Genomic DNA, 24790 nt, shown 5'->3' on the forward strand with positions numbered 1-24790 from the left:
GGCCTGATTCTTTCCCCTTGAGACTTTTCTGTTAAGGGTCCGTAATTTGCAATTCTTCCTGTGATCGATGTTGAGTGCTAAGACTCCCTAGCTTCCCCTTCTAGCCTTTCCCTTTAATGTTCAGGATGCACAGAGAACAAGTTCAAAGTACATTCCTACATCTTAAATCCTTAAGAGCGTGCTGATTAATTACAGTTCTCCGTACTTCATAGCCAGCATCTCTGTAAGCTCAGGCATCTGGTCTTGTGTCTTATATAAGACCAAATGGGGGTGGGAAGGGGCCGAAAGGGTTTTAATTATTATGTAGTTTAGGTCAGTCATTTCGTAAGGCTCAAGGGTTGGGTCTAAGTATCATAGTATTTCTTGAAGGGTGCTCAGCAGTTTCTGAACTAGCTGTCTCTGAATTTGAAGGGACTTTCTAAGGGATGAAAGGAGGCTCCCCGTGAATAACTTGACCAAAAAAAGAATGCCATCTCAGATGCAGAGACGGAGGGCGTGACACTCCAGCGCCGAGTTTACTCTTCACTGCCCTCTCCCCGCCTTCCTGGCACGATTTGCAGCTGGGTAAGTCAAGTCACCCGACGGGCATCCTGGCCTCGCGCTCCGAGCACCGGGTGGGGCAGTTACGGGCGTCCAGACACAGCCCGGCCGGACTCAGGAGCCTGTCATAATTGGGGGGGGGGGGGGCTCCCTCGGACCCTCCCTTGAGACGCCTGCGGACTGACCGCGAAAAGACTGGAATCTGCCCACGCTTGGCTTAGGTGCAGGTCCTACTGGTCCGCGTGCGGGGTCGCCTCCCCAGAAGGGCGACGGGCGTTCCCGGGCAGGTGTAACCGCCGCGCCCGGCCCCGCCCCCGCCGCGGGTCGGGACACTGATGGGCCCGTGAAGGCGGGGTCGGGGGGAAAAAACTGGCGGCTCCTTACGCTCGTCCCGTTGCCTGGTGACGGGGAGGAGGCGGAGCCAACGAGCTAAAGGAGGCGGGGTCTGCACGGAAGGGGCAGGCGTCAGAGAGGCGGCCGCGCAGCCGCCCTTTCTTCTCTCCCGCTGGCGCGCCGGGATCGGCGCCTTGCTTCGCCCCCGCCCTGGAGTCCGTCGTGCGCACGCGCGGACCGAGTGGCCGCCTCCGCCCCTCGCAGGGCTCGCGGCTGGGTTCGTGTCCGGCGCCCGGGCAGATACTGTGGGAGACGTCCGGGAGCCGGTGAACCGGGCGCTCTCGAGGGAGGGCGCGGGAGGTCGGGCGCTGGAAGAAGGACCGCGGGGGAGCAGCTGCCGTGTCCACCGCGGCTGCGGAAAATGGTGTTCGAGTCGGTGGTCGTAGACGTGTTGAACCGGTTCTTGGGGGACTATGTGGTGAACCTGGACACGTCCCAGCTCACTCTGGGCATCTGGGGAGGTAACGAGCCGCCGCCGCCCCTCAATCTCGTTTTCCTTCCGGCGCCCGGTTGCCGGAGCCCGGCTTTGCTGTCTCGGGGCCTGGAGCCCCTCGCTCGCCGGGCGCCGCCACCTGCCGCCGCCCGCCTCGGGGTTAAATTACGTCAAACCCGGCGGCAGTTCCAGGGCCTGTGCCCGCCAGTTGTTCGTATTCTGTCAGGAGGGGGCTCGGGGGCCGTGCGGGATGAAAAGTCCCCCTTTTCCGAGCCGGGCGGCCCCGGGGACCCGCGGCGGACTCCGAGGCCGTGGGGGGCAGATCGCGCCCAGGCGCGGTTCCCAGCCCGTCGCCCCGAGCTGTCCCGCTTCAGGTGTGCGGGGCGTGGGGGAGGCCCCGAGACGCCCCCGGGGTCCTGTTGTACCCCCTGGGGTTATGACGAAGGCTCGGGAGAGCCCACGGAGGGGCGCACGTTGCCTCGCACGTGAAGACAAGGCACCGGTGACCGAAGACGTCCTCTCGCCTCCCTCCTTCCCCAGCCGGCGCGTGTGGCTAACCGTGGTGTCCGCTCGTCTCCCCTCTGCGGCCGCGCCGGCCGGATTCGGGTTGCTGGCCTGGCTTCGGCTGATAACAGAAAGCGAAACTCCTGGGCACCATCAACTCAAATGATGCGCTGTTTTCTGTTCACAGCCCGACACCCAGGGGTGGGTCACGCTTGCAAGGCTTTAGGGATTTTGTGGGTCAGAGTGATTGCTTTTTAAGAAACGAGGTGCGCTGTGCAACGTCTCAGACCTACAAAGGACGGGGAGGAACGTGCACTTAGATTGCTTAGATGAAGGACCAAAGCTTTACTTTGTATCCGTGCACTTCGGCGCTCTGTCTTATTTGGAGAGTTATTATTAGTGCTTTCAGCTGTTTTTGTCTTCTACCCTTCTTGATCTTAAGCACCCGTTGTAAATTAGATTCCTTTCCCCTACGAAATGAATCTCCTAGGCCAAAATTAGGGTTATTTATGTATTTATTTAGTTGGACTTAACTGTTACTATGTACACACTTTCAGCCCTCTTCTGAGCTACTCATTTATCTTGATTTTTCTCCTTTATGAAAGCGTGTGAGTAGATCATTAGTTTGATAGAACCTCTTGTTACTGCTGTTGGTGTCTAGTACCATGACAGAGCATGAACTTCCTGCAAGAACTAGGGACGTGGGCGCCAGCTCTGCATCTCTGACCCGTATCAGAAACTTGCTTCTCATTTGCAGAGTAAAAATAATACTCTTTGTCTTCACACACCTCAGAAGGAAGCCTTGAAAACGTTTTGTAGTGTGCTTTGATCTGTAGTGGAAGGTAGCTTCTGCATTCCAGGCGGGATCTGTGTAGAGTGTGATTTATGCGTGGATTTATTTAAAATTGTATACAGTAAAATTCACTCTTGTGATGTACGGTTCTGTCTTTCTTGACAAGTGCAGTGTCCCGGAAAGTATCCACTATCACACTCATTCCAAAAAGTTCCTCAGGATGCCAAAATTCCCTCTACAGCCCCTTTTCAGTCTACCCTTACCAGCCCCCGTATTTCCTGGAAACCACTGATCTGTTTCCATCCTTATGTTTTGTCTGACCATCTGTCCTTTCTTTCTTTAAAAATATTTTATTTATTTATTTGACACACACACACACACACACACACACAGAACACACAAGGAGGCAGAGCAGCAGGGAGAGGGAGAGTAAAGGGAGAAGCAGGCTCTGCACGGAGCAGGGAGCCCAGTGCCCAGCTAGATCCCAAGATCCTGGGATCATGACCTGAGTGGAAGGCAGAAGCTTTAACAGACTGAGCCAGGGAAGCGCCCCAGTTTTGTCTTTTCTAGAGTGCCATATAAATGGAATTATATGGTAGCTAGCTTTTGGGGGTCTGATTGCTTTTACTTGGTTTCACTCTTTTCACTTGTTACGTAAAGTGAATTTGAGAGTCACCCATGTGTTGCATGCACCGGTATTTCATTCCTATATTTTTTGAGTGTTTTTTTTTTTTTTAAGATTTTTAAATTATTGGACACAGAGCAATCACAAATAGGCAGAGCTGCAGGCGGGTGCGGGGGAGGGAGCAGGCTCCCTACTGAGTAGGGATGCCCTGTGTGGGACTGGATCCCAGGACCCTGAGATCATGACCTGAGCCAAAGGCAGAGGCTTCACCCCCTGAGCCACCCAGGCGCCCCTTGGTGTTTTTTATATGGCTGTGTTCTAAATGTTTATCTGCTGGTTTCCCTTCCTGGCCATTACGAATAATAGAGCTGTTAATAAACATTCATGTACAGTTTTTTTGTGTGAAAATAAATTTTTGTTTCTCTTGGCTTAATGCCTGAAAGTGGGATTGCAAGGTTTTATGGTAAATGAACATTGAACTTCTGTGAAACTCTGGAGCTGCTTTTCAAAGCAGCTGTACCATTTTGCAATCCCGCCAGCATTGTTTGAGTGCATAGTTGCTCTGCACCTTCACTAGCATTTAGTATTGTCATTTAAAAAACTTTTCTTAAGCCATTCTAATAGGTATATAGTGCTAAAGTATTGTGGTTTTAATTTGCATACCTTGATTGATTAAAGATGTTGAGCATCTTTTCATATTCTTTGCTGTTTATATAGTTCCTTCGCTGAAGAGATCGTCAGCTTATTTTAAACTGGCTTTTTTTCCTTTATCTGTTGAGATTAATTTACATACCTTTAAGTTTACCTTTTTAAAAATGTTACTTGTTAGCATAGTTGACATACAATGTTATATTAGTTCTAGGTGTGTAACAATGATTGACAATTCTAAAGGTTATGAAATGCTCACCATGATAAATGTTGTCACCATCTGTTGCCTTACAGTATCACAGTATTGACTTCCTTCTGTCTGCTGTATTTTTTCTCTTGAATTCACCCTTCTGAAATGTACAATAAAGTGTTTTTTATGATGGTCACAAAATTATGCAACTATCACCACTAATTCTAGAACATTTTCAACACTCCCAAGTAAACCCCCATCCATATCCATTCGCAGTCACTCTCAAATTCTCTGCTGATCTCCCGAACCCCACCTCCAGCAATTACTAATCTACTTTATGTCTCTATGGATTTACCAGTACTGGACATTTCACTTAAATGCAGTCATGCAGTGTAGATGGACTTTTGTTTCTGGCTTCTTTCACTTTGTTTTTTTGAGCTTCGTGTTGTAGCATGTATCACTTTTTTTTTTTTTTAAAGATTTTATTTATTTATTTGACAGAGAGAAATCACAAGTAGGCAGAGAGGCAGGCAGAGAGAGAGAGAGAGGAGGAAGCAGGCTCCCCGCTGAGCAGAGAGCCCGATGCGGGACTCGATCCCAGGACCCTGAGATCATGACCTGAGCCGAAGGCAGCGGCTTAACCACTGAGCCACCCAGGCGCCCCACACTTTTTTTTTTTTTTAAGATTTATTTTATTTATTTATTTGACAGACAGAGATCACAAGTTGGCGAGAGGCAGGCAGAGAGAGAGGAGGAAGCAGGCTTCTCGAAGAGCAGAGAGCCCGATGCGGGGCTTGATCCCAGGACCCTGGGATCATGACCTGAGCTGAAGGCAGTGGCTTAATCCACTAAGCCACCCTGGCACCCCAGCATGTATCACTTTTTAATGACAGAGTAATAATCCATTGTGTGAATAGATCACATTTTGTTTATCCATTCACCAAGTTGTCATTTAAATTATTCCTACTTTTTGGGTTTTATGAGGAATGCTGCTAAGAACATCCATATATACAAGTTTTCTTGTGGGCATATGTTTTAAGTTTTCTTGGTATATGCCTAGATGTAGAACTGCTGAATCATATGGTAACTCTGACTTCTACAAAGGAACTGCCAAACTCTTTTACCAAAGTATTTTCTTATTGTTAAGTGTTGAAAGTTCTTTACATATTATGGGTATGAGTCCTTTTGTCAGATAAGTGATTCGAAGATATTTTCTTTCATTCCCTTTCAAGTCTGTCTTTTGCAAAGCAAAAGTGTAATTTTTCGATTTAAATTTAAAATTTCGATCAAGTCCACTGTAGCAGAAACTTTTCATGAGTCATGCTTTGGTGTATATATGAAATCTGCCTTCCCTGAAGTCAAAGATTTTCTCCTGTGTTTTCTTGGAGAAGTTTTATAATTTAAATGTAGATTTCTGATCCATTTTTATATAAGGTGTGGTATAGGTTGAAGGTTGATGTTCATTTGTTTGTATGTGGTTGCAAATGTCCAATTGTTGCAGCACCACTTGCCGAAAGGACTATCGTTTCTCCATTGAATTATTTTTGCACTTTTGAAAAAAATTGGACTTTATATTACATGGGTTTATTTTTGGATTGTAATGTTTTGATAATACATGTGTCCATTATTTCAACAATACCACACTTGTCTTGATAACTCTTGCTTTATAGTAAGTCTTGAAATCAGGTAGCAGGATCCGTCTAACTTTGGTAGTTATGAAATTTTTTAAACAACATATTAGTGTTTTATGTATAGAAGTTGGTTATATTGATAAATGAAGCTTTTAGTGCGTAAGAAATCCTTTGAGGATTTAAAAAGCAGTAATTTTTTCTTTTAAGATTTTATTTATTTGACAGAGATCACAAAAAGGCAGAGAAGCAGGCAGAGAGAGAGGAGGAAGCAGTCTCCCTGCTGAGCAGAAGCCTCATGCGAGACTTGATCCCAGGACCCTGGGATCATGACCTGAGCCGAAAGCAGAGGAAAAAGCAGTAATTTTGATAAACTTAAAAATACTTGAAAATTTCAGTAATAGAAACTAGATGCTGCATAGGAGAATTGTAAGTCTTAATATTTTGTAGTCTAATATCAGAAAGACCTGTTGGTTTTAAATGTATGCTTTTGCTAGGTATCTGTAATCAGCTAATTTCACTGTTAGCATATTAATAATGTTAATTAGTGCTCGCTTCGGCAGCACATATACTAAAAAATTGGAACGATACAGAGAAGATTAGCATGGCCCCTGCGCAAGGATGACACGCAAATTCGTGAAGCATTCCATATTTTTTTCGAGCTCAGGAGCGGGCTGCTGAGAGCTAATAAACCAAACCACAATTTTCTATTAAGATTTTTCAGATAAAGATAGTAATAAACTTATTCATCAAGCAGCAAAATAATAATAATAATAATAATAATGTTAATTAGTATTCAGAAGTTACATGGGTGTCTTCAAATCTAAGAATGGGTAGTGTTCTGAAAATTTGTTTCTGAGACAATTTTTTGGAACTTGAGATCCATTTTTCCTTGGAGATACTGTTATATGAATGAAGAGTTTCTAAAAATTGATGTACTTACAATGTAGCAGAACAGTGGTAGTATAGTGGGCCCTATAGGAAGTAGGCTGAGTGCAGGAAGCATTTATTTTGTGAGAGGGGAAAGAGGAATTGAACTTTATCACACACTCTTGGTGAATTTTGATATTGGTATCCTTTGTATGCACTGCTATTTATAATTCTCCACCCCTTTTTATAAGTCATCTACTTAGGGAGGTAGTGGTGCTTCATAGATCGTGCTGAGATTCATCTTCCATCTTTTCTAGGCAATCTAGAATTTCAAGAGCTAGGCTGCATCAGAATCAGCCATATTTGTTTGTTACGGATACAGATTTCTGAACTGTTGTCCAGAGAGCATAATGGATTTATGTGACATAGAAATGGATTTATGTGACATAGTACACCAAAATCTTTTTTTTTTTTTTTTTTTTTAAATAACGCAGGATTGTGATGGACAGCTAGGTGCATTTTTAGAGCACTTTCAGGCAAAAGTATTAGAAATTCAGAGACAGAAGCAATGTGATAGAATTACCATTTGTAGTGCAAGGAATACTGTACTTTATAGCTCCTTTTGTAGTCTTTTTTCATTTCTCTCTCTGTTTTCTTTAAAATTATAAAACTCATAAATTTGCAGGTTTTTTGTTTGTTTTTGGTTTTGGTGGTGGCTATTACACCCGACATTGTTTTGCAACCTTAGAAACTTCGATTTCTTGTTTTTGTTTTTAACTAGCATATTTTATTTTTGAAATGTTGCTCTCCCAATTTTCTCTTTATAGTAGATTTTATTGATCCTTGGCCACCTATTGCATACCCCCAGTATACTAGTGGCTCTGTATTCAGGGCACAATTCCTTTCCCTCTTTTCAGCTTTATTATTTTCCATGTCTTTATCTTCCATATCACCTATTTGGTTCTTTGCTTCTTGCATTCTCATTGGGATTCCACCCAGTCAGTTTTGCATCTCAGTTACAGCATTTTTTATTTTGGCCTGACTAATTTTTAGGTCTTCCATTTCTGCAGCATGGGTTCTCTGCTGTCCTCTATGCTATTTTCAAGGCTGGCTATTATTCTTATGACTGTTCTAAATTCTTGTTTTGTTCTAAATTCTCTCTGTTTTGAGCAAGTCTGTGACTGTGGTTTCTTCTTGATCTCTCCGAGAATTCTTCCATCTTGCCACTTTGGTTAAGTTTGTCTTTGGCATGCTATGAAAGCTTATTATCTTTCCTGCTTCTGAGAGGAATGCTGTATTAAAAAGGGGTCATACACTGTCCAGGACTTGACACTTGAGGAGCTGTTTGCTGTGTGCACTCTGCTGTTTTGTTCTGGCTGCCCTTTCCTACAGGTCAGTCCTCTGCAGACTTCTTCCTTGCTTGCAGTAAGTAGGAAGTGTTTGGGTCTTTAACTAGGTGTGCTATGATTTGTTTATTTAGATAAGCCTTGCAGCCACCATATTCACTCCCTCTAATTGTGCATATTGTTTTCTTATCTTCAGATCAATTTCCTAGTTCAAAATGATGTGATGCCTATCTAGCTATGTTCGAGGGATGAGGCAAGCCCAGGGTTCCCCCCACTACTCTGCCATCTTAACTTCTTTCACTCAGCGCACAACTCCTGATTTGAAGGATTCCTTCTGTGATAGGAATATGCTGGGGAGCCAGCCAAATGTCTGTTGAGGTCTACTGGTAATTGCCAATTCTAATTTCTTAAATACTATTTTTACCTTTATGCTTTGAGAAACTTTAATAGAACATTAGAGCTGAAAGGGAATGTTTTATTATGAAAAGTGTTCAAACACACAGGATGCTTCAAGGTTTTACAGTCCATATACCAATAATTTAGATTGTACTACTAATTCTGTATTAATAGCTTTATTGAAATAATCGATACGGTAAAATGCACATATTTAAAGTCTACAGTTTGGCTAATCTTGACTTATGTATCCTCTTGGGAAACAATCATCATGATCAACGTAAGAGAAGTATCCACACTGAAAAGGTTTTTTTGGCCCATATTTAGAGGTATCCAGTTTTCTGATTTTTGTTGTTGTTGCTGTTGTCCTACCTTACATACCTCTATTCCTGGTTTGCTGAAAGTTGTGCTTTTTTTGTTTGTTTGTTTTGTTTTGTTTTCCCCCTCCAAGAATGTGTATTAGGTTTCATAAAATGGTTTTTCTTCGTCTCTTCATATGATCATAAGATTTCTCTTCTTCAGCCTGTTGATGTGTAATGGATTATATCAGTTGATCTTTTGAATGTTGAATGAGCCTTGCATACCTGGAATAAATCCCACTTGGTCTTGGTATATAACATTGTTGGATTCAGTTTGATATTTTGTGGAGGATTTTTGCATCTATGTTTGCTGAGAAGTAGTGGTCTCTAGCTTCCCCCCTACCCCCCCCTTGCAACATGTTTATCAGGTTTGAGTAATGCTGACCTCTATAAATGAGTTAGGAAGTTTTCCCTATGATTCTGTTTCCTAGAAGAGGTTGTAGGGACTTAGTATGATTTTTTCCTAAAATGTTTGTTAGAACTTTAGTGAAACTGATTTGAGCATTATGCTTTCAGTTTTGAAAGATTTTTTTAAGATTTATTTATTTATTTATTTGACTGACAGAGATCACAGGTCGGCAGAGGACAGGCAAAGAGAGAGGGGAAGCAGGCTCCCTGCTGAGCAGAGAGCCTGATGCAGGGCTCAATCCCAGAACCCTGAGCCAAAGGTAGAGGCTTTAACCCACTGAGCCACCCAAGCGCCCCTGACAGATGATTTATTATTGAATCAATGTCTTTAATAGATACAGGCCTATTTATATTTTTTCTTGTGTGTTTTGCTGGAATATATCTTCAAAGGAATTCTTGTAACTTGTGGGCATGTTTGTATTCTTTTATAATCCTTTTAACATCTACTGAATCAGTAATGAAGGTCCTTTCATTTGTGATATTAGTAATTTGTGTCTTTTTCTTTCTTAGTGAATCTGGCTAGGGAGTTATCAATTTAAGTGATCTTTTCAGAGAACCATCTTTTTGTTTTCATTGGTTTTTCTCTTGATTTTTCTCTATTGAATTTCATTTATTTCTTCTCTAATTCTCACTTCTTTTCTTCTGGTTACTTAGGATTTAATTTGCTCTTTTTCTGGATTCCTAAAGTGGATGCTTAGATTATTGATTTTAGATATTTCATCTTTTGCTCTTGAAAAAAAGTGTCTTATTTAGAGAGAAAACACACGCACGTGTGAGAGAGAATGTGTGAGTGTGAGCAGGGGAAGGGTCAGAGGGAGAGGGAGAGAGAGAATCCCAAACAGACTCTGTGCTGGGGCACAGAGCTGGATTTGGGGCTCCATCTCACAACTCTTAGATCAGGACCAGAGCCGAAACCAAGAATGGGTTCCTCAAACGACTGAGCCAACCATGTACCCTATTTCTTCTTTTCTAATATATGCATTCAGTGGTAAATTCCTTTCTAAGCCTTGCTTTTGCTGCATGCCCAATTATGAAAACTGTATTTTCATTTGATTCAAGATACTTTGCAGTTTCTTTTGAGATGACTTCTTGGGCGATGTGTGCTTTTAAATTAATATTTATTAAATCTTCAGATATTTTGTGAGTTTCTAACTTTCTTTTTGTTAACTGATTTCTAGTTTAATTCCATTGTAGTCTGAAAGCAGATTTTGTATGGCTTTAATCCCTTAAATTTGTTAATGTATGTTTTATGGCCCAGAGTTTGGTTTACTGTGGTGAATGTTCTGTGTGAGCTTGAGAAGAATATGTATTCTGTTATTGTAAGAAATGTTCTGTAAGAGGCATCATATATTTGGTCTTCTGTGTTTGGTTTATTTCATGTATTAGCGTAATGTCTTCAGCATTCATCTGTTGCAGCATATATCAGAATTTTACTCATTTTTAAAGCTGAACAATATTTATTTTTTGTATATATCCCATTTTGTTTCTCTGTTCATCTGTAAATAGAAAACATGGGTTGCTTCCACCTATTGGCTGTCGTGAATCATGGCCCTACAAACATCAGTGTGCAAATAGATCTGTTTTGGTATATACCCACAAGTGGAATTGCTGGTTAATTCTTTTTAATTTTTTGAGGAAGTGTCATACTCCTTTCCAGATGTACCATTTTACATTTTCACTAACAGTGCAAAAGGGTTCTAATTTCTCGACATGAGCTCAGAAACACTTGTTATTTTCTATTTTATTCATAGTAGCCATCCTCATGGGTGTGAGGTACTATCTGATTTTTACTGACTTGCATTTCTTTGATGATTAGTGCTGTTGGATATCTTCTCATTGGTTAATGGCCATTTATAGGTCTTCTTTGGAAAAATGTCTTTTGAAGACCTTTGGCCGCCCTTTAATTGGGTTGCTTTATTTTTTTTTTTTTAAATAGAGTTGTAGGAGTTCTTTATATATTGATACTGACCTTTTATCAGATAAGTGATGGGCAAATACTATTGCCTTTTCATTGTTGAGAATGCCCTATGATGCACAAAAGTTTTTACTTTTGATGAAATCTAGCTCATCATTTGTTTTTCCTGTGCTTTTTGGTATTATAATCATCCAAAAGAAATCATTGCCAAATTGACTCATGGAATTTTTCACTTATGTTTTCCATTTAGATTTTTATAGTTTTCAATATGAAATTTGAGTCTTTGATCTACTTTCAGTTAATTTTTGGTTATGGTGTATGGTAACCCAGCTTCATCTTTTGCAAGTGAGTATCATTTTCCAGCAGTTTTTCGTGACATTTCCAAGTTGAATGATCTTGGCAGCCTTATCAAATTCATTTGCCTGTATATGTGAGAATTTATTTCTCATCTCTTGTGTTCTGTTCCATTGGTCTGTGTGTTTGTATATGGTACCACACTGTTTCGATTACTATATTTTCGTATTAAGTTTGGAAATCGGGAAGAGTGAGACTTCCGGTTTTCTTCTCCCCGCCCCATAAAACAAAAGATTGTTTTAACAATGGAGGTGTCCCTTGTGATTCCTTGTGAATTTAAAAATGGATAAATATTGTTTCCCCCCCGCCCCCCGTGGGACAACATCCTTTAACTAATCCGTTTTTCTTTCTTTTTTTGAAGATTTTTATTTATAGATTATTTATTTGAGGGATAGAGAACAAGTAGGGGGAGGGGCAGAGGGAGAGGGAGAAGCCTAACAGGGAGCCCCACGCAGGACTCAATCCCAGGACTCCAGGATCACAACCCGAACTGAAGGCAGGTGCCCAACCGACTGAGCCATCCTGGTGCCCCAAATATTGGGATTTTAATATTGATTGTATTGAGTCTGTAATTTGCTTTGGGTAGTATTTTCGTCTTAACAATATTAAGTCTTCCAGTCTATGAATATGGGATGGATGTCTTCCAAAGGTTCTGTGTGCCTTTAATGTCATTCAGCAGTGTTTTATATAAAGTTTGAAGGTACAAGTCCTTTGGTTAAGTTTATTCCTAAGTGCTTTATTATTTTCCATGCTATTTAATTAATTAATTAATTTTATTTTATTTTTAAAAGATTTATTTATTTATTTATTTGACACAGAGTTCACAAGTAGGCAGAGAGGCAGGCAGAGAGAGAGGGGGAAGCAGGCTCCCTGTTGAATAGAGAGCCAAATGCGGGCCTCGATCCCAGGATCCTGGGATCATGACCTGTCTAAAGGCAGAGGCTTAACCCACTGAGCCACCGAGGCACCCCAAGATTATCCATTTCTTGATGATTCATTAATAGTAGGGTGTGTTTTTCAAGGACTTTATCCATTTGATCTAGGATATCCAGTTTGTTGATGTACTGTTGTTCATAGAACTCTTATAATCTTTTTTATTTTTCTGTAAAATTGGTAGTATCCCCTCCTAGATTCCTGATTTCAGTTGTTTAATTCTTTTCTTTTTCTTAGTTTATGAGCTAAAGATTTTTGAGGAGCCAGATTTTGATCTCAGCAGTTTTCTTTATTGGGTTTCGTGTTCTCCATCTTATGATTTCTGTTCTAAACTTTATTCCTTCTGGTAGCTATGGGTTTAGTTAATCTCTGTTTCTTTCAGGTACAAATTTAAGGTGTTAATTTGGGATATTATTTTTTAATGTGAACACTTACAGCTGCTAAGTATTTCCAGGACTGTCATTACCACAGCCTATAAATTTTGGTATGTTGTGCTTTCATTTTAATTTTTCTTAAGTTTTAAAAGTTTTTCTTGTGATTCCTTTTTTCTTGTGATATCTTCTAAAAGATACTTTATAGGATTTCAGTCTCTTAAAATTTAGATTTTTGTTGTTGTTGTTGCCTAATATATGGCCTGTCCTGAAGAATGTTCCATGAGTACTTGAGAAAATTGTGATTTTGCTCTTATTGAGTAGAGTGTTTCTTGTATATTTTTAAAATTCAGCTTGTTTCCTTCTTAATCTTCTCTCTGGTGGTTCTGTCTGTTATTGAAGTTGTGTGCTGAAACCTCCTACCATTACTGTAGAGTTGTTTCTTTCTTCTTATCTGTCATTTGCTTCAGATTGTGCTCTTGTGTTTGGTGAATTGAATTTAGTGAACGGACACTTTTATCATTAGATGACGTCCCTCTTCACCTCTTCTAATAGCTTTTGACTTACAGTCTCTTGTCTGGTATATGTATAGCCACATCTGGTCTCTTGTTATTATTTGCATAGGAAATCTTGTGCAGTTTTTTTCACTTAAATTTTAACCTTTGTATGTTCTTAGAGCTATAGGGCCATCATGTTTTGTTTGGCTTTAAATACATTCTGCTGTGTCTTTTGAGGGGGGAGTTTAAACTGTTTACATTTATTTATTTTCAAATTTTTATTTAAATTTAATTAGTTCACATAGAGTGTAATGCTAGTGTTAAGTGTAGAATTTAATATGCAACACCCAGTGCTCATCACAACAGGTGCCCTCCTTTATCCCCATCACCTATTTAACCCATCCCCCTGCCCACTTCCCCTCCAGTAACTGTTAGATTGTTCCAGATAGTTAATAGTGTGTTTCTTGGTTTGTATATTTTTATTTATTTTTATTTTTTTATTATTATTTTTTAAAGATTTTATTTATTTGACAGACAGAGATCACAAGTAGGCAGAGAGGCAGGCAGAGAGAGAGGGGGAGAAGCAGGCTCCCTGCTGAGCAGAGAGCCCGATTCGATGTGGGGCTCCATTCCAGGACCCTGGGATCATGACCTGAGCTGAAGGCAGAGGCTTTAACCCACTGAGCCACCCAGGTGCCCTCGGTTTGCATATTTTAAAAATTACTTATTTCTTACTCCTGTGTTCATCTGTTTTGTTTCTTAAATTCCACATAAGAGTGAAATAATATGGTATTTCTTTCTCTGACTGACTTATTTCACTTAGTATAATACTCCCTAGCTCCATACATGTCTTGAAAATGGCAAGATTTCATTTGGTTTTATGACTGCATAATATTTCATTGTGTATGTGTGTACACACACACACACACCATACCTTCTTAAACTGTTTATGTTTAAAGTAATTACTGATAGGGAAGGCTTACTATTTTCACTTTGTTAATTATTTTCTGCATGTCTTATAACTGTTTGTTTTAACTTACTTTTTCCCTTTGTATTCATTCTTTTTAGTGATCCGGTTTTTTTTTAAGTCATGCATATACTTTCTTTTTTTATAATTTTTTTAAAGATTTTATTTATTTATCTGACAGAGATCACAAGTAGGCAGAGAAGTAGGCAGAGGGAGAGAGAGGAGGAAGCAGGCTCCCTGCTGAGCAGAGAGCCAGAAGCAGGGCTCGATCCCAGGACTCTGGGATCATGACCTGAGCCGAAGGCAGAGGCTGTAACCCACTGAGCCACCCAGGTGCCCCAGTGATCCGTTTTGATTTTATTTCCTTTTTGTATATTCTGTAGGTATTTTTTTTTGTGGTTCCACAGGAATTACATATAATATCTTAATGTATAAGAATATATCTTAAACTGATACCTAATTTTAATCTCATACAATAATTTCACTTTTTTACAGCTTGCGTCCCCAACTTTGTTATTGATGTAATAGATGACATTTTTACACATTATGTAACTATAAACAGAGTTACAATCTTTAAGTTCTTTTGTTTTTAAAATTTTAATTAAAAATTTATAATTTATAAATTATATATTATGTACAATATATAAAATTATATAAATAAAAATAAATATAACATTTAAATTTAAATTAAATAAATATGAAATTTAAATAAAAATTTAAATTAAATTTTAAAAAATAAAGAATAAAATATGGAGTTACAAAGTAAAATTATAATAGTTTTCATATTGTCCATGCACTTGCCGTTACTGTAGTAACTTACCATTACTACAGCTTTGAGTTACTACCCAGCATCTTTTCTTTTCTTTCTTTCTTTTTTTTTTTTTTTAAAGATTATTTGGGAGAGAGCGTGTGTGTGCATGAGTGCAGGGAGGGGCAAAGGGAGGGAACCTTTAAGCCGATTCCCTGTTGAACATGGAGCCCAGTGTTGGGCTGATCGTATGACCCCTGAAATCAGGACTTGAGCTGGAACGAAGTCAGACACTCAACTGATTGAGCCACCTAGGTGCCCGATGCCCAGCGTCCTTTCTGTTCAGCTGGACGGACTCTAAGATTTCTTTTTTTTTTTTTTTTTAATATTTTATTTATTTATTTGACAGACAGAGATCACAAGCAGGCAGAGAGGCAGGCAGAGAGAGAGGAGGAAGCAGGCTCCCTGCTGAGCAGAGAGCCTGATGTGGGGCTCGATCCCAGGACTCTGAGATCATGACCTGAGCCGAAGGCAGCGACTTAACCCACTGAGCCACCCAGGCGCCCCGGACTCTAAGATTTCTTATAAGACAGATCTACTGTTCGTGAACTCCCTCAGGTTTTGTTTATCTGAGAGTATCTTAAGATTTTCTCATTTTTAAAAGAAGATTTCATTTATTTATTTGACATACAGAGATCACAAGTAGGCAGAGAGACAGAGAGAGAAGAGGAGGCAGGCTCCTTGCTGAGCAGAGAGCCTGATGTTGGACTTGATCCCAGGATCCTGGGATCCTGAGCCAAAGGCAGAGGCCTTAATCCACTGAGCCACCCAGACACCCCAAGATTTTCCCAGTTTTTGAAGCACATGTAATACTTTGTTGAATATAATGTTCTTGGTTAACTTCTTTTTTCTTTAACCACTCTAAATATATCATTCTCTGTAAAGTTTCTGCTGAGAAATCCAGTGATAATCTTCTTGAAGATCTTGTGTAGAAGTCAAATCACTTTTGCTTTTAATATTCAGTGTTGCTGATGATCACGTTTCTTGGTTGAGATTCTTGGATTTCTGTATACATAGCTTTCCTCAAATTTGGGAAATTTTTTGGATGTTACTTCAACTAAGCTTTCTGCCTCTGTCCTCCTCTTGGGACTCTCATAATGCTATTGATGCATTTAAACATGTCGTTCATAAGTCTATTTGGCTCTGTTCACTTTTTTCTTTTTCTTTTCTTTCTTTCTTTCTTTTTTTTTTTTTTTCCATCACTACATTTTCAGGTGATAAGTTTTCAAGTTTGCTAATTCATACTTTTGTCTGTTGGAGTCTGTTTTGGATGTTCTCTGGTGAAATTTTCAATTCAGTTATTCCTTGTACCTCTGTTGGGGAATGTGTGTGTTTTCTCTGCCTTTGTTCAAGATTTTTCTTTTTGTTGTTTCTGGCTTAATTTACATACAGCATTGTGTAAGGTTAAGGTGCACAACATATTGATTTGCTTTGTGTGATTATGATGGTAGCTTCACTAACATCTCTTTCATGTCACATGATCATCATTTCTTTTTTGTGGTTCAAACATTAGAGATCTAGTGTCTTTGCAACTTTGAAATACATTGTACAGTATGGTTGGTTATAATGCACTGTGGTGTGCATTAGATTTCCAGAACTTAATCATTTCCTAGTTGTAAGTTTGTATCTTTCTACATAATTTCCCCAGTTCCCCCATGTCCTAGCCCCTGGTAAACAGGATTCTACTCTGTTTTTTAAGAGTTCAAGCTGTTTAGATTTTACATATAAACAATATCATATTATATTTCTCTTTCTATGGCTAAGCATAATGCCACCGAAGTCCATCAGTGTTGTCACAGATGGCAGGATTTCATTCTTTCTCATGGCTGAATAATTTCTTTTGCATGCATTTATACAATATCATATCTTTATCCATTCATCTGTTGATGGACAGTTAGGTTGTTTCCTTATCTTGGCTCTTGGGAAAAATGCTGCAATAAACATTGGAGTGCAGATAATCTTTTCAACGTCCTAGATTTTTTTTTTTTTTTTTTTTTTTGCCCCTATACCCGGAAGAGATATTTTTGGATCATATTCAAGTTTTTTGTTTTGTTTTGTTTTTTTGATTTCCTGTAGTTTGGTTATGATATGCTTTGTTGTACATTTTTTGTTATTTCCCTGCCTTGTGTTCTGAGTTTTCTGGATCTGTGGTTTGGTGTTTTTAACATTAATTTTGGAAATTTATCAGTCATTAATACTTCATATATTTGCTTCTCTTTTTTTCCTTTTGGTATTCCTGTTGAGCATATGTCACAGCTTTTACAGTTGTCCTGTGGTTCTTGGACATTACTATTTTTTCTTTTATTTTTCTCCTTGCATCTCAGGTTGGGAAATTTATATATATGTATCTTCAAGCTCACGGATACTGGATCTTATAAATTTTCAGTTGTTCATCATAAGTATATTTAAATACAGCTCTTTTTTTCATACTTGTATTTTATGCAGTTTTACTAGAGTCCTGTTATTTGTATATTTCTGATTAAAATGTTTACATTACAGTGGGCTATAACCACTGAGGTGAAAATATACAATAAATGATGTTTTGGTCAAACATAACATTCTTAGACTCTAAGTTGAAGAACGAGGGTGAGCTAATAAGATTACAAATTATTTTGTTTTCTATATGCACATCATTTATATTTTTTCTTTCCTTTATAACATTTAAGGATGAAGTATGCCTTTTTAAAATGAAAGATACTTTAATATTACTTTTTAAATCTTTTTTAGGAGCTGTGGCCTTGAAGAATCTTGAAATTAAAGAAAATGCTCTGGTAGGTTTTTTTTTTTTTTCCTTCCGTCTTAGGTTCTGTTTATTTTAGAGAGAAAGAGTGTGAGGTGGGGAAGGGTAGAGGGAGAGGGAGAGAGAATCTGCACAGAATATTCCCTGCTGAGTGGGTAGCCTGATGCATGGCCCAATCCCGTGACCCTGAGATCGTGACCTGAGCCAAAATCAGGAGTCAGACCCTGACTGAGCCCCCAGGTACCCCTGTGGTAGGTTTTGAGTATAAAAAACGTGTAATGTCAGTATGTTTATAACTATGTAGACTTCTCGATTTACTTTGTTATCTTAAATTATTCAAACTTTGAGAAAACCTTTTGAAAATAATTTTTGCAAAATGTGGATTTTATAAAGTGGACTTTTCTTCTCCTTAAAAAGAACAAACTGACAGTATAATTTTCCCCATTAAAAATTTCCTAATTTTTTTTCTTTCTAGATGATTTTATTTTAAATGGTTAATTGATCTTTCCTGTAGTCTTCAATTTTTTTGATGCCATGGTAATCATTTTTTACCCAAGAATTCAGTGATACTAATTAAATTTATGATCTGTACAACTATCATCCAATATTTTTTTCTGTAACTTTTCCCTAGGTCAAAGGAAGCCCTATAACCATTAAGAAATAAGTCCCTATTCCGGTTCTGTGTAGACCCTGTTAACCGCTAATCTACTTTCTGACTCTCTGAATTTGCCTATTCCATATAGCTCACATAAGTAGAATCATGTTGTGTTTGCCATACTCTATTCAACGTTTTTCACTTAGCATAATTCCTTGTTTGTATCAGAACATTATTTCTTTCCGTGGCTACATAATTTCGCTGTATCTATATGCAGCGTTTTCTTTATCCATTCATATATTGATGGACACTCCAGTCGTTTCTGCCTTTTGGGTCTTGTGAATAATGTTGCTGTAACGTTGGCAATATACATGTCTGTTCAGTTACCTATTTTCCGTCCCCATGGGTAAATGCATATTAGTGGATTTTATGGTAATTTTGTGTTTAGCCTTTTTAAGAACTGCCATTCTGTTTTCCATGGTAGCTGAACCATTTTATATTCCTATCACCAACACAGGTAGTTTTGTTTCTCCACATTTTTGCTAATGTTTATTTTTTTGTATTCTTTTAAAAAAATTTTAAGTATAATCTCCCCAGTATGGGGCTCAAATTCATGACCCCAAGATCAAAAGTCACATGCTCTACTGACTGACTCAGCTAGGCACTATTTTTAATTTTTTGATAATACCTTAATAGATATCTTCATAGATAACTTAACATATTTATATCTTAATAGATATAAAGTGGTATTTGTTTTCCCTCATCTGATTATGATTTGCTAAGCTTATCCCCATTTGCGTTGCCTTATGCCCCTGTTGACTATGTCCTTTGTTCTAATGTTTTCAATCTCAGTGAAATTTCATCTGTTTTATTTTGTTGCTCAGGTCTTTGTTATATCCAAGAAGTTGTTGCCAGATCTGATGTCAAGATTTTACCAAATATTTTCTTCTAAGGGTTTTGTAGTTTTAGTTCTTATGTTTCGGTCTTATATTGATTTTGTGTTAATTTTTATATGCAGTTATAAGTTAAGGGTCTAAATTCACTTTTATGTGTGGATATTGAGTTTTCTCAGCACTACTTAATGAAAAAGTTGTCCTTTTCCCTGATGGATGGGGAGAAATTTTTTGAGGATATTTTTTGCAAAATGGAGTTTTAACCTCTCTGTGAGGACAAACTTTTAGTGAAATTTCCCACCTCCCTTCCTCCCCCCATACAGTGTAAAAGCAGTATGATTTTGGTATGGGTAACTTAGGTGGTCTGTATTACCATAGAGCTTTTCCCCTATCTACTTAAAAATGATTAGTCTCCCTGAATTTTGTGGATTTGAGAATATTACAGTTATGTATCTTTAAATAAGTGTTAAGGATAAAAAAAAAAGGTGTGAGTTAACGTAAACACTTTAAATAATTTTAGGAAAGAAAAAAGTGCCTTCTATTTTGTTGGCCTGCATATGTCCTAATATTTTATATATGATGTTTTTGTAGAGTCAACTGGATGTACCTTTTAAAGTTAAAGTTGGTCATATAGGTAAGCTGTGCTTATTATTTGAATGTCATGCTTGCTGGGCATAGAGTAAGAATTATATACTTAGTATCTTTTTAATGTGGTATTTTTAATGTTTCCGAGCACTAATTGAAAAATCATATATTCTCATCTGGGTGGAACTTAGTTGTGTAACTTAAAAGTACCATGTGGTCCATATATCCCTTGATTAAAAACTCTGAAATTATACATCTTGTTAGAGTGTTAAAAATGATTTAATTGAGAGCCAGTTTGTTTAATAGCATAACTATCTTGGTTTCTTAGGTTTCTGACCAGTTACTGCTGTACTCTGATAGATCGTGGGTCTGTGGTCTAAGGAGTCAGGTACACATCTTCCAGATAGTGTGGCTGGGGACAAGTCAGAAACTTAGATTCTGAGGTAGTTTGCATGCCTCTGTCCTAGCCCCTGTCATTCTTTAATATCATTATTTATTTTTTTCTTCTATTATGACAGCACATTTCTTAAGTGGGTTTAATTTTTACTCTCACCACTTAGTACAATACCTGGCAAATAGTAGGGACACAATTTGTTGAGTGAAAGAAGTATACATTTCCAAATGGGTAGTATAGGATTGCAACTAATTTTATAGAAACATATTTTCCAAGATTTTATTTATTTGGGAGAGAGGAGAGAGAATGATTTGATGAGGGGCAGGAGAGAGAGAATCTTTAGGCAGGCTCTGCTGAGTGCAGTCAGTGGAGGGGCTTGATTCTATGACCTTGAGATCATCAGCTGAGCCAGAACCAAGAGTCATACACTCAACTGATTGAGCCACACAGGTGCCCCTCCCCTTGCTGTTGTTGAGTGTTGTTAATCTTATGCTCTTTCAGAGTTTCCTCATTTAGCACGCAAAATTACATATGTAGCAAGTATAAGAAATACATATGTATTTTAAAAGTAGTTATATTTATGTGGAAGATTTTTGGAATTGCCTTTTTTACTATTTTTTTGTATTTTCCAAATTTCCTGAAAGTATAAAGTCAAGTTTTATGAAAGCACTTTATACTGAGAGAAAAAAAATTTGAATCAAATTTACTGGTGAAAATGGAACATTATTGACTTGGTATGTGTTTCTTTGATTACTTAATGCTATTTTGTCATTGTTCTTTTTCTTTTGTTTATTTACTTTTTTGGATTCTTAATGGATATGTATGTGTGTAAGCAGTCTACCTGATAATCAGATTTGTCAATTATTTTTTCTAATGTGTTCATTCTGGTTATATTTTGGACTGTACACAAATTTGAAATGGTCATTATCTTCTCTGATTTTATAATTTAGAAAGTCATCTGTCTTTTAGAAATCAGATGGTTTGGTTCTTTTTCTCTGGATTGATATCGTAAGATGAAATCCTTTTTTCAGTTTGGATTTTTTTTAAACATGGAATTTTGGGGTTATGTAATGAGATATGTCTATGTAGATTTTTTTTTCCCTTCCCCAGTTACTAACTAGTTAATGTAGCCGTTGTGTTGTTAATTGTTCCCTTGTCAATTATGACAGCTATTTCTAAGTTATTTGACTCATGCTTTCTAAAAAATTTTAAAGTATTTTAAAACTATTATGAAAGTTTTCTTTTTATCCCCTCCTCCTCACCTCTATTTTCACAAGACTAGAATCAGTATAATGAATACCTTACATCATATTTTTTAGTTTAAGAAATCTAATGCTTTAAGAAATACTTTGCTGATAGACTGTAGTAAAACATTTTCATTAGTTTGAATGATTTTTTAATCTTGTCCATGGTCTTTGATAATTACCATAGAAATCTGCGCATACACTTGCAATGATATTCATACACACATATTATGTATATAGTCTATATGTGAAAATACACTTTTCAGTTTTATAGTCTACACTTTGAAAGTGTCATATAAATACTAACAGTGATTTAGAGTATGAGTTGGGGAGATCAGAATTATAATAACAAGGGTTGTTGGTTAATTGCAGAAGAATACTAATGTTTGTGGTGAAGATTGTCATAAAGAGAAACTTACACATTTTTAGAATATCATTTGGTAGATTTTCCAACAGTTCTGATAGACACGATTTCCAATCATTACAACAAAGGCTTATTGTTTGTGGTTGTAAAATAGCTTTGTCACTTTGTTAGTTCTTCGAATGCCTGATAGAAAATAGGCTGGCCAAAGGAATATTGAAAAAGAATGCCAAAGTTGGTGGCATCACAATTCTAGACTTCAAACTCTATTACAAAGCTGTCATCATCAAGACAGTATGGTTCTGCCACAAAAACAGACACATAGATCAATGGAACAGAGTAGAGAGCCCAGAAATAGACCCTCAACTCTGTGGTCAACTAATCTTTGACAAAGCAGGAAAGAATGTCCAATGGAAAAAAGACAGCCTCTTCAACAAATGGCGCTGGGAAAATTGGACAGCCACATACAGAAAAATGAAATTGGACCATTTCCTCACACCACACATGAAAATAGACTCAAAATGGATGAAGGACCTCAATGTGAGAAAGGAATCCATCAAAATCCTTGAGGAGAACACAGGCAGCAACCTCTTCGACCTCAGCTGCAGCAACTTCTTCCTAGAAACATTGCCGAAGGCAAGGGAAGCAAGGGCAAAATGAACTATTGGGGACTTCATCAAGATTGAAAGCTTTTGCACAGCCAAGGAAACAGTTAACAAAACCAAAAGACAACTGACAGAATGGGAGAAGATATTTGCAAACGACATATCAGATAAAGGGCTAGTATCCAAAATCTATAAAGAGCTTAGCAAACTCAACACCCAAAGAACAAATAATCCAATCAAGAAATGGGGAGAGGACATGAACAGACATTTCTGCAAAGGAGACATCCTGGTGGCCAACAGACACATGAAAAAGTGTTCCACGTCACTTGGATTCCGGGAAATTCAAATCAAAACACCAATGAGATACCACCTCACATCAATCAGAATGGCTAAAATTAACAAGTCCGGAAACAACAGATGCTGGTGAGGATTCGGAGAAAGGGGAATCCTCCTACACTCTTGGTGGGAATGTAAGCTGGTGCAACCACTCTGAAAACAGCATGGAAGTTCCTCAAAAAGTTGAAAATAGAGCTACCCTACGACCCAGCAATTACTCTACTGGGTATTTACCCTAAAGATACAAATGTAGTGATCCATAGGGGCACGTGCACCTGAATGTTTATAGCAGCAATGTTCACAATAGCCAAACTATGGAAAGAACCTAGATGCCCATTAACAGATGAATGGATAAAGAAGGAGTGGTATATATACACAATGGAATACTATGCTGCCATCAAAAGAAATGAAACCTTGCCTTTTGTGACAACATGGATGGAACTAGAGGGTATTATGCTTAGCGAAATAAGTCATTTGGAGAAAGACAACTATCATATGATCTCCCTGATATGAGGAAGTGGAGATGCAACGTCGGGGGTTTGGGGAGTAGGAAAAGAATAAATGAAACAAGGCGGGATTGGGAGGGAGACAAACCATAAGAGACTCTTAATCTCACAAAACAAACTGAGGGTTGCCAGGGGGAGGGGAGTAGGGAGAGGGTGGTTGGGTTATGGACATTGGGAGGGTATGTGCTATGGTGAGTGCTGTGAAGTGTGTAAACCTGGTGATTCATAGACCTGTACCCCTGGGGCTAATAATACATTATATGTTTATAAAAAAAAATAGGCTAGCAATAAATGTGGTTGAATGAATAATAATATTTTTTGTCCTTATTCTAAAAATTCATGTAGGTAATCTTAATCTTACAATTCCATGGAAAAACCTGTATACTCAACCAGTTGAAGCTTTCCTGGGAGACATTTATTTACTCATAGTGCCTTCTTCTAGTAAGTCAACTTTTAAACATTATAACTTAAAGTACTTTTATTTGTGAGTGGAAGAATCTTTATATTTGATAATTATACTCAAAATACTGTTGGTGAATTTTTTGAGATACTTCTATATTTAAATTAGCATTCAGAAATTCACATTAAATTGATTTTTACTCCAAATTATTGCAGACTTTGAATTCATGATTATTTTCAAGGATATATTTTAGAATGGTTATGCTTAAAGTTAAAGTAACTAAGTATTCTTTTTTATGCTTTCTGTAGAAATAAAATATGATCCTTTAAAAGAAGAAAAACAACTCTTGGAAGCAAAACAACATGAACTTAAACGAATAGAAGAAGCAAAACAAAAAGTAGCTGATCAAGGTAAAGGAAACAGTAAATAAAAATGATAATAAGAAAAAGAGAAAAGACCTAAATATCACATATGAATATTATTTGTCTCTGGAGGCATTAAAATTATTTAGCGAATGAGGGAATCTTATTATGTGGGGAATTTTAATGTGGTTTGTATATTTTATCGTGTTTACAGAAATTCTATAGACACTCTATGACAATAAGTGTATGGTTAGTTTTTAACTATAATAATTAATTTTATCAAGTATATTTTGTTTTCTAGCTTTAAAAAAATATCCGATTATATCACTTCTTAATTTTTTGGGTGTACCTAGTCCTTTGATATATTTATGTTTTCCCAAATTTATTTGTTTACTTTTGGGTTTATATCTTTTCCTGTTCAGCCTAGACCAGAATAGTCCATTACTTCAACACTTCACTTTTCTCAGTGGAAGGGGTATCCTGCAGAAATCTCCTTCTCTTCCCCTTGTGCAGTGGTCACTATCAGCCGGTACTTTTTTGTACTCTGTTCTCTCTAGTGTAGCTTTCTCCTTAGTATGGAAATATACTGTAATATGTTAATATGTCTTATCTTTAAACACAAAATGATCTTCCGAACCCAGTTGTCTGCTTACCTTCTGTTCTCCCTCCTTCATTTAGTAGCTAACTATCTTACAGATATATGTGTACTTACATTGCCAACATTGCCATGCATTTATTTGTTCAATAAAAAAGTGAAATCCAGAGTAAACATTTCACCTTTTGACAAAGAGGTG

The 24790-nt window shown here is 38.0% G+C and overlaps 1 protein-coding gene across 6 annotated transcripts in view; it reads left to right on the plus strand.

Moving 5' to 3' along the window:
• Positions 1-999: 999 nt before the first annotated feature.
• VPS13A (vacuolar protein sorting 13 homolog A) overlaps positions 1000-24790 on the plus strand; it is a 236902-nt gene continuing 213111 nt past the window's right edge. For 5 of the 6 annotated variants that reach the window (XM_082694452.1, XM_082694453.1, XM_082694454.1 and 2 more), the window contains exons 1-5: positions 1004-1394; positions 17703-17746; positions 19795-19837; positions 23580-23675; positions 23943-24044. In XM_082694452.1, coding sequence (XP_082550578.1) covers positions 1295-1394; positions 17703-17746; positions 19795-19837; positions 23580-23675; positions 23943-24044 — 385 coding nt within the window. In that variant the 5' untranslated portion in view covers positions 1004-1294. Of the gene's footprint in view, positions 1395-17702; positions 17747-19794; positions 19838-23579; positions 23676-23942; positions 24045-24790 lie in introns of all 6 variants that reach the window. The other variant, XM_082694455.1, reaches the window with a different exon arrangement.

The sequence above is a fragment of the Mustela nivalis genome, assembly GCF_964662115.1.
Source record: "Mustela nivalis genome assembly, chromosome: 13".
Taxonomy (NCBI): domain Eukaryota; kingdom Metazoa; phylum Chordata; class Mammalia; order Carnivora; family Mustelidae; genus Mustela; species Mustela nivalis.